The 13,888-nt window shown below is 43.3% G+C and overlaps 1 protein-coding gene across 2 annotated transcripts; it reads left to right on the top strand.

The window, feature by feature from the left end:
• The first annotated feature begins 442 nt into the window (after window positions 1-442).
• LOC147454568 (uncharacterized) lies at window positions 443-8,114 on the top strand. 2 transcript variants are annotated; one of them, XM_086516478.1, is made up of 3 exons: window positions 443-2,429; window positions 3,420-3,532; window positions 7,618-8,114. In XM_086516478.1, exons 1-3 carry the CDS (start codon window positions 605-607, stop codon window positions 7,795-7,797), a joined length of 2,118 nt encoding a protein of 705 aa, XP_086372604.1. In that variant the 5' UTR covers window positions 443-604; the 3' UTR covers window positions 7,798-8,114. The 2 variants fall into 2 exon arrangements, with proteins under 2 accessions (XP_086372604.1, XP_086372605.1); XM_086516479.1 differs by lacking the exon at window positions 7,618-8,114 and adding an exon at window positions 6,774-7,176 and having other exon boundaries at window positions 449-2,429.
• Window positions 8,115-13,888: the final 5,774 nt, after the last annotated feature.

The raw sequence follows: 13,888 nt of genomic DNA, 5'->3' as shown, positions 1-13,888 counted from the left end.
GAACAATGGAGATATTTGGGCCAAATCTGCTCATGGATTACATTGATGAATCAAGATCAAGAAATGGGGGACAAGGAACAACCATGTTGTCCCTTTTCCCAGCAAAGGCATGTCTTGCATCTAGATAAACTAGCTTTCCTATTAGGCTAACTCATGTGGGAAAGGCCATACATTGGCGAGAAGACATCGTACATCGTATCGATAAGCGATAGGGTGTTTGGGCAAAGAGTCCCCGCGCTCAAATGGTTTTAAAGAGAAAAAAAGAGTGCCTGCATGTGAGGCCCCCCTTATAATGGGACTTGTGACGAAAGGGGGTGAATCTGTGACGACGTGCACATGCCCTTACAAGAAAAGATTCTACACTGATTACAAATTGAGAAATGGGAAGGGGGCGGACTCTCTCTCTCTCTCTCTCTCTCTCTCTCTCTCTAGTATAAAACGGAGCCCCTTCTTTACCAGCCAATCACCTTCCTCTTTTTAACCTGCCTCCCAATGCGTCCTCCTCCACGATCCAAGCCTTGCACTATAGTGCTCTAGCCTATGTTCAGGTGGTAGCAGCGCGCAGGTTTAAAATTTTGGAAGGGCGCAAAGGTGGCAAGCAGACATGGCAGCTGAGATGTGGTACAAGCCTCCTCCGGCCCCTGTGGTGTGCCCTCCTCCCAAGCCCCCCCCTCAGCCTCACTGCCCACCCCCTCCTCCCCCCCCTCCTTACCCTCGCCCTACTCCTCCTCCTCCCCCCTGCCCTCCCCCAGCTCGCGCCCATCCTCCCTCCCCCGGCCCTGTGCCTCTCCCTCTCCCACCCCGTCCACCCCATCTTCCTCATCCTCACCATCACCATCATCTTCCTCCCTTGCCTCCACCTCTCTACCAACCTCTTCCCCCAAAATCCCCTCCTGTCGGGGGCGGTGGCGGCAGCACACCAGGCACTCCTCCTTGCGCCACTCCTGGCACTCCATATTATATTGCTCCCCCTTATAGTAGTGGAACACCCCCATCGCCAGGCATTCCATATAACAATGCTCCACCAAAGACACCCCCATATGGTGGTGAGACTCCCCCGTACACACCCCCATATGGTGGTGAGACTCCCCCGTACACACCCCCATATGGTGGTGAAACACCCCCCTCTCTAGGCACTCCACCATCCTTCAACAAGCCGCCATATGGTGGTGAAACACCCCCATCCCCAAACACTCCATATTACAATAATGCTCCACCTAAGGTACCCCCATATGGCGGTGAGACTCCCCCTTGTACACCGCCATATGGTACTGAAACACCCCCATCTTTAGGCACTCCACCATACGGTGGGGAAACACCTCCATCTCCAGGTACTCCATACAACAATGCTCCACCAAACAAGCCCCCCTACGGCGGTGAGACTCCCCCCAACATGCCGCCATATGGTGGCAAAACACCCCCATCCCCAAGCACTCCATACAATAATGCTCCACCTAACAAGCCCCCATATGGCGGTGAGACTCCCCCCAACATGCCTCCTTATGGTGGTGAAACACCCCCCTCCCCAGGCACTCCATACAACAATGCTCCACCTAAAGTGCCCCCATACGGCGGTGAGACTCCTCCAAACAAGCCACCATATGGTGGTGAAACACCTCCATCCCCATGCCCTCCTTACAACAATGCTCCACCAAACAAGCCACCATATGGAGGTGAGACACCACCAACACCAGGACCTCCATACAACAATGCACCTCCAAACAAGCCACCACCTACACAATACCCACCATATGAAGGATACCCGCCACACCCTCCATATGGTGGGCAACCTCCCAAGAGCCCTTGGGGTCCACATCCTCCATATGGGGGGCCTCCGAAGAGTCCCCCGTATGGGGGGCTACCTCCAGAGAGTCCACCATATGGGGGTGTACCGCCATATGGGGCACAACCTCCAAAGAGTCCGCCCTATGGGGGACAACCTCCTTCGCAAGGTCCACCATATGGGGGTGTACCGCCATATGGGGCACAACCTCCAAAGAGTCCGCCCTATGGGGGACAACCTCCTTCTCAAGGTCCACCATATGGGGGTGTACCTCCGAAAACACCTCCATATGGAGGGAAACCTCCAAAGACCCCACCAGGGGGAGGAGCTCCACCCTACCCAATAGGGCCCATGGCCCCTGCACCAACCCCGGGGCCATTCCCAGGGATCCCTGGGGGACCTCCACCACCATCACGTGGGCACCATGTACCCACAGGGACCATAGTGGGGGTGTGTGTCGCAGGAGCCTTTGCCATAGCGGTATTGCTCACCTTGCTGCTTTGCTTTGTGAAGAAAAAGAAGAGAAGAGGGCCGCCCCCTCCACTACCCCCACCCATCTATGGCGGTGGCGGAGGCGGAGGAACCTCTACTCTTGTTGTGGCAGAGGGCTCTTCCTACTCTACTTCGTCCCACGGCGGAGTCGCAGGTAACTCTTATCTCTTAATTTCCCATGTTGGGTCTAGTGTTTGAATCCTGATTTTTGGGTCAAGGTTATTGATTCTCATCCATGTTCAGTGGCTCAAGCACGTTGCTTCATATTGCATAATGCACAATCTAGGCTACTTATGTAGATAGCCATAAAATGAGGCCACTTCAATGTGCATCCTTTCATTGAAGCCCTCTTCCATGACATGCATTTTTTTTTTCAAGAATATCCTAGTATCATAGCCGTAAGTATGATATAAAAAAATAGTCACACAAATGCCATGCAATTTACAGAAGGTTAAACTCCCCCCCCCCCCCCCCCCCCCCCCCCCCCTCCCCCCCCCCCCCCCCCCCCACCCCACCCAAACTCCAAAAAAACAAACAAAACACACACACACACAACACCCAAAACAATGAATCACATATATCTAAGTCTAAAGAAGCTCGTTCTATTGGCAAGAGAATATGGCCAATCACTTATGTGGGATTTTTTAAATTGGTCATCATCTTCGAATATCAGTTGATTCTAATTATAGGGTAGTAATGAAGTCATGCTCTATCTCTACCTTCTCATTGCAGGGAGTATAGATAGATCAAGTTTTTGGCATTTTCCCATGTGAGAAAGGAGCATGTTCCCCATATCTTTCCCTATAGTGCTCAATATCATGATCCATTGCAGGGACCACATGCCTAGCTAGGTGTGGTTGGGGCCAGGGAAGTGCCAGTCCCCACCTCGGCGGGCCATGGGCACTCCCTTGCCCCCAACCGCATCTAGCTCTAGGCACGCGATCCCTCCCCGCAATAGATCATGATGTCGTCACAACATTTAATGAGGAAATTATAGTGGGAATTTTTCTAATACTTCTTGTGTATATTATTAGTTTAGCATTTTTTTGCAAAATAATATGATGCTCATATAACTTGTAAATCTTGCAAGCTATATCTCCAATCCTTCTAACTATTCAACTCTATTGCTTTATTGGGCTTTCAGGTGCTGGTGCATATGGACGTGGAGAGGATTGTCCTCCACCTCCACGCCCTGGACATTACGGTGGCCCTCCTTCTCATGCATTATCTACGACTTCCAATGACGTGAAACATATGGTAAGAACTTCTACACAAACAATATATACACACAAGAAGATTTAGAAATTTTCTCACGTAGGAAACCAGAGTCTTTTCAGTGTTTTCATACAATGCATAACATCATGAGCTTTTGTTCGAGAGGCATCGCATACCTAGCTAGGTACGATTGGGGGCAGGGGACCACCGGCCCCCCCACCAGGCTGGCGGTCCCCTGCCCCCACTCGCTAGCTAGGTATGTGGTGCCTCCCTTAGAGAAGCTCATGATGTTGAGGTAACTCACAATGTGGGAATTATTGTGAGAATTTGTCCAAAACTTCTTGTGATAAGGTGTTGAAAGCAAAGAGAGTCCACAATGCCAACTTGATAATTTAGTCATTCTTTCTTGCCTTAGGATGTGGGTCTAATTCTGGGAAGAGGGTTGGGGTGGAATCTCAAAAGATGCTAAGTTTGGTACGAAGCCTTTATGAAGGCACATTCAAGAGCTTGACACCATCAATGCAAAATCTGGAAACAAGATCCCATATGAAAAAGGCTTATAGTGAGAGCAACCTTACGTTGTACATCTATCTCGCATATAGGATGTCATTAAATAAGTAGACAGGAGAATCTATGTTAAGATACTAAAGATAAAGGGGGAGGGAATTCCGGTTCTCCCTCCCTACCACACGTCAGAATGTCCTTCAAGCGGCGGGTGTGGCCTGGGGAGAGAGAGAGAGAGAGAGAGAGAGAGAGAGAGAGAGAGAGAGAGAGGCGGGCTTCGCCCGCCGGCTGTACTAGCGGGGGGGATAAAATATCATTAAGATCATTGTCTACTCGAAAAGAAGCAATCAACCAAAGTCTTTGACCCTAAAGAGGAGCAATTCATCAATGTAAATAAAATGGATTACCCTATTGAAAAATCAAAATCTTTTAACCAAACGCGAAGCAATTTATTGATGTGAGTGACATGGAGAGGCTTATAAAGATCCCTTGATTATGGATTGAATTTGAGGGTTATGGACACAAATAATAGCAACAAGGTATATTAAAGATCAAGTTCACTATGTGTTATGAAGGATAGAGAGCAATTCTTCGACGAAAATTATCCCCCCATGAGGGTTCACATTAAAAATAGCAGAGTATGGATGACCTTCTTGGACAATATCAATACAATTTCAAGCAATGTTGCCATCTAGATTACACTTTCATGCATTATTATTGGATTTTTACTAGCTCTTCAAGAATCGGGAACATATGAATACAAGCATTTGATAATCGTGATCAGGGATTTGAGTAATTAGTAAAATGCCCATTTTAGGGATAGGCTCTGAACTTCTTTTCACTTTCTTGGTGGATTGGTACAACTTTTGCAAATGTTTCATCGATCACCCAATGGACAGGAGACATCAAAACACAAAGAGGTGAGGATGTGGAGGAAGAATTTATCGGTCCCTCACTCAAGACATACATGATGTATTGCACCTGCCCCTGTTGTGCAGGAAAGATTTGCCTAGAATTGGTTCAAAAATCAGATTAGCCTATGCTCAGTAACGATAAAAGAGCAAAAAACTCAACAGCAAATACAACAAAGTAGCTCAAAAATCTTCCAAATTTGCAAAATTTTACTAGTACATCCTGTTTGCACCCTTAAGAGGGAGGAAATTGGACCATCTAAGGAAAAAGACTTTCTTGCACGAAAAGCCATTACTCCATATCTGTCCCTTGATGGAGACCTCTCATAATAATACACTAGATAAACATCAATCTACTAACATAATATGGCGGAGTACATAACCCTTTACACGTGTCTCTCTCTGCGAGATGAAAGCTAAACGTCAAGTGAGATGAAAGGGAGCGGAAGAGAGAGAGAGAGAGAGAGAGAGAGAGAGAGAGAGAGAGAGAGAGAGAGAGAGAGAGAGAGAGAGAAGCTGCCGAAGGCGGCCGACAGTACTTGTATGAGAATAAGAGGAGGGGAGCAATGACAAATTGGACAAGAGTAAAGTTTGACATTATCATTTTGACAAGAAGCTTCCGTAAAAAGTTTGTACCTTAGATATCAAGACACACTCAAAAAAGCCTCTGACATGATGTGATGCATTAACTGCATATATTCTCTTCAGCATAGCTACATATGTCTACTGAGCAAACGTTGACAACCGAAAATGATAGTGGCCAAATTCTGTGAGAGTTTGTCTCTTGTCTTGTTCTTCACCGTCATGATCATATGGCCCATTGGCAAAAAGACGCATTGCTTTAAAATTCTCTTTTTAGCCCCCTTAGTAAAGCACGCAACTCTTGGTACTAATTGTGGACCATTGGATAAAGCTTGTTGATTAGTGCCACATGCCAAACCAATAATGATAGCCAACCTTTTTTCTTTCCTTTTTCTTGTAGGAGGGGGACCTATGATATAATATCATTTTCTTTTCTTTTCTTCTTTTTTAAACCTTGAGCGTGCGATTAAGTCTCCCCAATCTGAAAAAATAAAAATCCAGTTTAGGAAATGAAAAGACAGATGACGGTGGAAAGTCAAAAGAGAAACGAAGATGAAAATTCAAAAAACCTTTTGTGTCCATACAAAGAGGTGTTTTAAGAGAGATCAAAAAATTCAGCTGTTGCCCAACACGATTGGTGACGTTAGCGTATCTTTGTTTTCCTCTTTCCATAAAAAAAGGATATTGAGTGGTGGGTCACACACCCACTCTTTCTCATCCCCTTATGTAGGCTCTTGTGTCTTTTCACCTTGTTCCACTTGGACTTCAAGTTCTTTGCCAGATTTTAAGATCACAAAAAATGCACACAATGCACATCTCCCAATCCTTCTATGAATTCTCCAACTAGCTTGTGTAGCCCCACAATTTGCACGTTAGATTCTAGATCTCATAAGTACTCCAGATTTATGCAGCAAGGCACAACATACAATTATGAGTATACCTCCAAATAGCCAAGGACCATAAATAGCTTTATGTTTGTGTTTTTTACCATAGATAAAGCTACATAAGCACATAATCGTCATCTTAAGGGAGATATGCTAGACATTTGGCCCTATTACTAGAGTTTAGTACACCATATTTCATATTAAAAGTTAATTTTGACACCCAATTTTGACTTTGCACAAGCCATGCTAGCTGTGTGTGTGTGTGTGCACGCGCGCACGCGTGAGAGAGAGAGAGAGAGAGATATTTATTTATTTATTTATACACGCACACATACATATATGTATGGACTAGCATTTTTAACGATTGCAAATCAATTACTTTCAAACTTTTCTTTGGTGCAGGAAAAATTGTTCTATCAGCATTCAAAGGCTTTCAAAGTTAGTGCGAAAGAGAGAGAGTTATGCAGAATGCTTTTGTCAAACCTTCTCCATGACCTAAACCAAAATGAGAATATAACCTTGAAATCAAATTTCATTGAACCCTCCCCAGTTTATGTTCCTTGCACTTGCTAAAACCTATGGTGTCCTTGACCCACTTGTAAAGCTTCATGTATTATCCACATCACCACTATTCATGTTTCATCATTTCTGCACTTCATTGATGATGACTTTGGTTGAGTATTCATGTACAAAATGATCCTTGATTTGATTCTTCATTTCCTCATTATCCACATTATTTTGTATGGAAATTATTGACACTATATAATAAAAACTTCCAATACTAATTAAGAGCCCCATTTTTGCCTATGTACTGTATACTAGCTAAAAAAGATAGTCGAGTGTCAAACAAATTGAAATGCAATTTTCAACATAGATGCATAAGAATATGCACAAAATCTCAAGATATTTGTTGATAGTCAAGAAATTGATCATTAATTTTGGAAACATTTTTATTTTGTAATATAAAGTAAATAGATGGTCTATCAGCTTTTATACGCATTGGAGTTTTTCCTAAGTTGTTCTTTGAGGGCATTTTGCGGCTCTTCCAAGTGGATCTCAACCTCTGTTGATGTTGGACCCAATGATAGTACTTAGGATATCTAAGTCCGTGAGATAGATAACCAAATGACTGTAATGGAGTGCTCTTATTCTAGAAAAATTTGCATGTTCTTATATAGTTAAACTATTAACTATGGTTGATGGAAATTATAAATTATTGAGGGTATGATAGTTTATCAAATTCCAGGTAGGAGTAAAAAAGACTTCAACTCTTCCATGTGCCCCTACTCAAGTTGGAGCTTCCTCTTGCCAAAGATTAATGCAAGTTTTCCTTTCCAGATGGATTGAAAGTTTTGGTGAAGTGGACTATAGCTCCATTTATACCATGTCAAAGAGTTCATCAGAGATTATTGAAGCTCATTTTTAATTTATCGGTATGAAGGACTATATCAAGCCAAGCTGAGTCACTAGAAAAGCCTAATCATGAGCAAATATGAATCCCCATTTATCAAAGAGGTACAATTACAACCAAAGTACTTCATTTGTAATTATTTGTGCCTAGGACAAACCACATTACATATAAGGACTAGTAACCCACTTAAAGGTAGGTCAATCACGAACCATGTATAATTTGGGACAGGTTTTGCCAGCCTTCTACACACTCTCTCAGCATATGCTCGTGTGGCTGCAGACTTTGCGAGTCATAGGGCTCATAGGTTTTTGCAAATTTTTACAAGCGGTTTCTCTTGTGGATGTGTTTTGAGCTAGTTTTCTCACTACTTGCGTATATGGTTATGCGCTTTACGATTGGTTGAACTATTTGTCCTAGATTGTATGCTTGCAGATATAGCAGATTGTGGCGCTGATTTTATGCATATGTGAGCATCGGTTTTGATGCATTTGATCATGATTTCCATGATTGTGTAGTGGTCGAGTTATCTTCTACTTTGTTGCCAGTTTGGCATGGTCTATGGTTGAGCTTTTGCTAGATTTCTTTATTGAGTTTACAGGGGAGACTATGCTAGATTTCTCCCAAGATTTATCACCACCGTTTGATTTCTTGGCATCCACTTAGCAGACATGTGTGAGAGTTAGAGTCTACGGTGATGATTCATAAGAGATGGAGGTCTCATTGTTTTCAATATATGCGTTTTTGGCATTGTGGTCACACAGGGCACATTAGATACCGTTGTTTCAGACATATGAGACAGCACCGAAGATCTATGCATGATACACATGAGGTTTTAACACATGCTAGAGAAATGGCTTCATATGCCAGTGATAGTGATGTCACTTTTGCCTTTAGCGTTCCTGTTGATTACATGTCTTTGAGAGGCGACTTCTCCCCGTTGGGTACTAGATGAAGATGTAGTTTCCATGTCACACTACATCATGAGTGGTTTAGCAACTTCTCTAGTGAGAGCTTTGATTGCCTACACATGGCTGATGGTTTTACGTTTGACATTGCAAGTGCAAGAGATGTTTGCTTGCCATTTCCTAGTGGTGCATCATATGCGCTATGACATGTGCGCTATGTTCCTTAGCTGAGATCTCAGTAAGACAGTTAGTAGATTGTGGGTGTCAGACATTGCTTAGAGAGCACTCTTTCCAGATGCATTACGGATCATTAGTGATTGCCAGAGGAGCCCGCAATGGCTTGGTATATCCTATGCATGCATCCGAGGTTTGAAACGGCATAGTCTTGGTTTTGTTGTTGGCATGCTTTGAGCAAGAGACAAGATGTGTCTCCGTCACGGGTGAGATCCACCATGCTCACAAGACATTTAGCTGTGCAAGACGTGCCAGTAGACTCTATAGCGACAGAGGTAGAGTGGCAGTACTCTAGTGAGACAGAGCAGGTGTTGTTAGGATTTGTACAGGAAGAGGTAGAGCGGGTCTGCTCCCTAGAGACATAGGCAGAGATGACATGCATGGATTTCTTTGATATGTTCATGCTAGAGGCTGATGAGTTGGTTCCAGGACACACAGTTCCGCCTATGGGTGAGAGGGACATAGCCATCCCAGTATCGGCATTGACACATCTATATGTGATGGGTAGTCTTGATGATGAAGTACATGCAGATAGCACAAGGAAGGATAGGACAGCTAGGTTTGTGTAGATTTCATCAACGTTCAAGCATCTCATGTACGACCTACTAGTGTCGAGGCCCGACCTAGCAGCTGTAGTGGGAGCATTTGCAGCAGGGATTGTCATTCGTACAATGACTGACACTAGCGTGATGCATAGTGGAGTTTTTCAAACCATACAAAGTTGCAGGATTTACAGACAGGCTCTAGCGTGAGTACGCACGCTCGGCTATTTCTAGAGCCGATAGAAGTGCATGTAGATTGATTGAGCGAGCCAGTGGGCATAGGTTGAGAGAGTCTCTCATCTATTTTTTTTGTACATATCAGTAGTTTAGTTAGTAGCTCCCACTTATCAGCGCATCGCCTTTAAGTGGGAGATTGTTAGGGTAAAGGCATTGCATCTTTGCCTGGTTCGGGTGTCCGGTGTCCGAGCGCCCACTGTATGTACATACACATTCCTTATTCTTCATATACACAAAGAATAAGGAGCACTTCACCACATTCTTGGAAGTTGATCCACTCACATAGTGTGTCTTCTACTCAAACTCCACAGGAATATGACAGTGACATTGTGTTTGAACTTACCCCAACTCCTGCAAGTACAAGAAAGATGCAAGGTATGGAACAAAATTTGATGGTCACTTATGGACATGACCACATAAAACAAACATGTCAATTGGTTGTTTAGTGCGGTTGAGTTATTGTTTGGGATCATTGGTTTGTTGTCTCCCTACTTTGTGACCAATAAAAAATTCAATGTGTCTTTTTTCCACGGCTATTTGGATAGTCAGGTGAGCAAGGGATTGCTTTGTGAAGATGGAAAACATAGTATTACTTGTCATTACTGCAAAAAATTAGTCTTCCCATGACTATCCATGTGGATGCAAATCTTATTATGTTTTGCCATGTGAATCAAGGATGACTAGACTAATGGTGCATGTGGGAAACCACTTGCATGAGTTTGAGTCAGGTACATGTAGGGCTGCAATAGAAAGAATACGGAAAATGGTAACAAATGTTTTATGGTTGGATCAAAACCATGGACCTAAAAGAGTTCAAATGATTGTTGCTAGACAAAATTCTACTTGAAGAAATAACGGGAAAAGAGGAAATGAACATGGGAGATCACCAGCTTTCAAACATTTTGGAAGAAATGATTCCTTTGGTTCAAAATCAAAGGTAGGCTCTTGATCTTTGTTTCGTTTGAATAGTTGGTTTTTATTGAAATTTATTGTGACATCATTTGGTTGTTTGCTTGTTGTAGGTTTAGAATTATGGTGTATAACCATGAACACTATGTCCATTGGAGGTAATTAGTACCATACTCTTGCAGCTTGAAAGGACTAATGGTGATAGCAATATGCGACACTAAGGAGGAGGACACTGAAACGCGAGTCCTCTTTTGGAATTGTTTAAATGATGTGATGTTACAACAAGGATATCCCCTAGCAGATTTTGCAAGCTTCATGGCAGACGAAGCTGGAGCAAATTGGGCTACAATACGTACGATCTTTAATGGAGGGCCTGATGATGTTATGGTAGTAAGGTAGAGATCTTGTCTTTTCCATTGGGAACAAAGCTTGCATGGCAAAAAATACATTTGAAAAGATAAATTGCATATGCACTTGGATATGTGTGAAGCTTGGTGTAATTCTAAGATGGTTGCCTTGGCCGTAGAGAAAGCACATATAATAAGGATATGGTGGGGACATAATGTTGTGCATGAAAATATCAAGCCACTTGAAAGGTGGTTTAAACGGTGGGAGATAAGAATAGACCATTGGGGAAACCTTTCTATAGAGGTAAGGCATTGCTAATTGTGCTAACACCTTATTTCGTTTGGATTTGTGTATCTAGAACGTGAGTTGTGTAATTGTTTTTAGGGCTATTCAAGTCCTTGGGAGAAAGCTCAAATTCCAAATTCAAATTTATCAGAGAGCATTCATGTGTCTTGGCTCGCAGGAGAAGGTGGTGGCAAAAAGATTACTTTGTATGAAGCATGTGTTGCTGATGTTATAAGTGCTAATATTCAACGCACAAAGCAACATGGGTTTTTAACTGGACGTTACGTAGGATCTAGTTCAGATATGCAAGACTACCTTGCAAGGACAGGTGCTCAAAAAACACCAAGTCCGTGTGTGGTGGCTCATGTTGTCAAAGTGCAGTTGCAGGCACACCTTTCTATGAGCAACCAATTCTCCATGGAGATAGAGAGACGATTCAAAAAATACCTGCTAAGATATCCTTGGCACCATCTTCACATAAGACTGATTATGTGATGGAGTCTAGACAAACAAAGGCTCGTGGTCGTCCTAGGAAGATTTATTTTGAGGATGATGGAGATATAGAAGGGCAAATGCTTGATGTCAATGCAGCATCCACATATGAGGACTTGTTTGAGGATGATGTAATGAATATATGTGACCACTTTCCAAACCATATTAAAGTGTCCCTACCCAAGAGCAATAAGAAGAATTTTACAAAATTATGTTTGAAAGTGCTTTGGTGTGGTGCAAGGGACACGATGTGTCAATGTATGCAAAGCAGAGTACCAGGATTGGTGGCTCCTTGTTTTTGGGGAGAAAGAACATATCAAGATCAAAGTCAATACCAATGGATGTGGTTTTGTGTCCATGATGTTACTCATGGTTTTGTGGCCCCTAGAATAGCACCCTCATGTTGGAGAGGAGAGATGAAAAAGTCTTCTTTGTCAACATAGCTTTGGACATGAAGCCTCAACTTCCCAATCAAGGGAGTAACGAAGGCTTGTTGTCCCTTGAAATTTGTGTCATCCATTACCATGTCTCCCATCTCGAAAGCTTGAATGCCCAACTTGGTAGCCAACTCTATTGATATGAAGTTGTGAGTAGAGCCAGGGTCAAACAAGCTAAAGGCGTCATACTCTCTTACCTTTCCCCAAGCATAGGAAAGTGATGATCCTTTGCAATGAGCATCCACTTTTGGAGCTTTAATGGTAAAATCCCTAGGAGTCTCACTGTGAGCATTCTTTTTGGGGCAAGAACGATAGCCATATCCTTGCTCCCCACACTTGAAACACTTATGGTCCTTGCAAAAGCTTCAAGCTCTTCAGGAGAGAGTTTGTTTTTGCCTTTGTAAACTCCCTTCTCCTTGGATCGATTGTTGTTGTTGTTGTTGGAAGTGCCTTGGGAAGAATTTTGAGCATTGGTTTTCCCCTTTGCATCATTTTTGTATTTGTTTTCCATGGGCTTGACATTCCGTCTAGCCCCTTGATGGAAATTGATGCGTGAAGCAACCATGGTGTGATGGATTGCTTCGCTGATAGAACCAGGCCATTGAGAGTTGATGTATTCGGCCATCTCTTCAGGTAATCCCGCACAAAATTGCTACCTTTTCTCGACAAAGTCTATCTTTTGAAAGACAATAGCCTTGAGATATAAATCCCAAAACTTGTCTACATACTTGTGGATAGAGTCATGAGAGAGAAGCACTTTGTCCTTTGCATTGCTTTTGCAAGGAATTGCTTCATGATGGAGACTCATAGAGTTTTCCATGTCTTTGGGGCTTCGTCGTTTCCACGAAGGTTAGCCCATCATTGACGAGCTGATTTTTGGAAATGCATAGCTACATGGTGTAGCTTGGAGGACTGTGTGAAGCCCTCGTCTCCAAAAGCTGCATCGAATTGCTGGATGAAGGCCAATACTTTGTCGGTAGCACCAAAGGTGCCATCATAGGTGAGAAAAGAGATACTCTTTCCTCCCTCCTTGAACTTCTTTAGCTTTGGCAGCCTTCTCCATGCAGGGTATGATTTGCAATGTCCTCCCCTCCTGTATTTTCTAGGATAATAGCCATAGTTTTCATTGGAAGTGGAGGAAGGTGAAGAAGAAGGAGAAGAGGGTGACCTCTTTCTTGCCCTTTTCTTCCTTTGTTTCCTCTCTTCCCTTTCAGAGTGACAAGGAGGACTATGTGTTGATCTTTTCCTCTTAGGAGGAGTGGGCAATCGTTTAGACCGCCGTCTTCGTGGAGCCACATCTTCAGAGGAACTTAAAGTTTCATTGCTTTCTTGCTATTTGGATTCCTCCTCTCGTATGGGAAAGAGTCTTCTTTTGGGGGTCTCTTCATGAGGCCTCCCAAGCTCTCTCTCCTCTTAGAGAGGAAGGGAAATCCCATAAGCGCAAAGTTGTTGAGTAACTTCGGCTTGCAAAGCAGGGTTGCCCATAGCTTGCTGCAACCTAGTTATGAGATAATTCACAAACACGGAAGCATCATTATTATCACCTCCATGTGCAAAATCAAAGCTATCAATGTTCATTCTACTCTCTTGGTTATTGTCAGCCATGTTAACAAAATTTATGTATGTACTTAGTGTATGCTTTGGCAATTCAAAACCTTAGTTGCCACTCCTCTTAGCCTTTGAAAATCGGCTCTTAAGTATCTACACCCACGGCTCG

This window comes from Adiantum capillus-veneris, chromosome 7 (genome assembly GCF_014529385.1).
Source record: "Adiantum capillus-veneris isolate H3 chromosome 7, ASM1452938v2, whole genome shotgun sequence".
Taxonomy (NCBI): domain Eukaryota; kingdom Viridiplantae; phylum Streptophyta; class Polypodiopsida; order Polypodiales; family Pteridaceae; genus Adiantum; species Adiantum capillus-veneris.
Note: the sequence above shows the minus strand (reverse complement) of the source record. Positions and strands in the feature narration are given on the sequence as shown.

Coding starts and splice junctions, on each gene's coding strand:
- LOC147454568 (XM_086516478.1), top strand. CDS start 605: ATGGCAGCTGAGATGTGGTACAAGCCTCCTCCGGCCCCTGTGGTGTGC. Junction 2,430..3,419: donor GTCCCACGGCGGAGTCGCAG/GTAACTCTTATC, acceptor TTGGGCTTTCAG/GTGCTGGTGCATATGGACGT. Junction 3,533..7,617: donor CCAATGACGTGAAACATATG/GTAAGAACTTCT, acceptor ATCAAATTCCAG/GTAGGAGTAAAAAAGACTTC.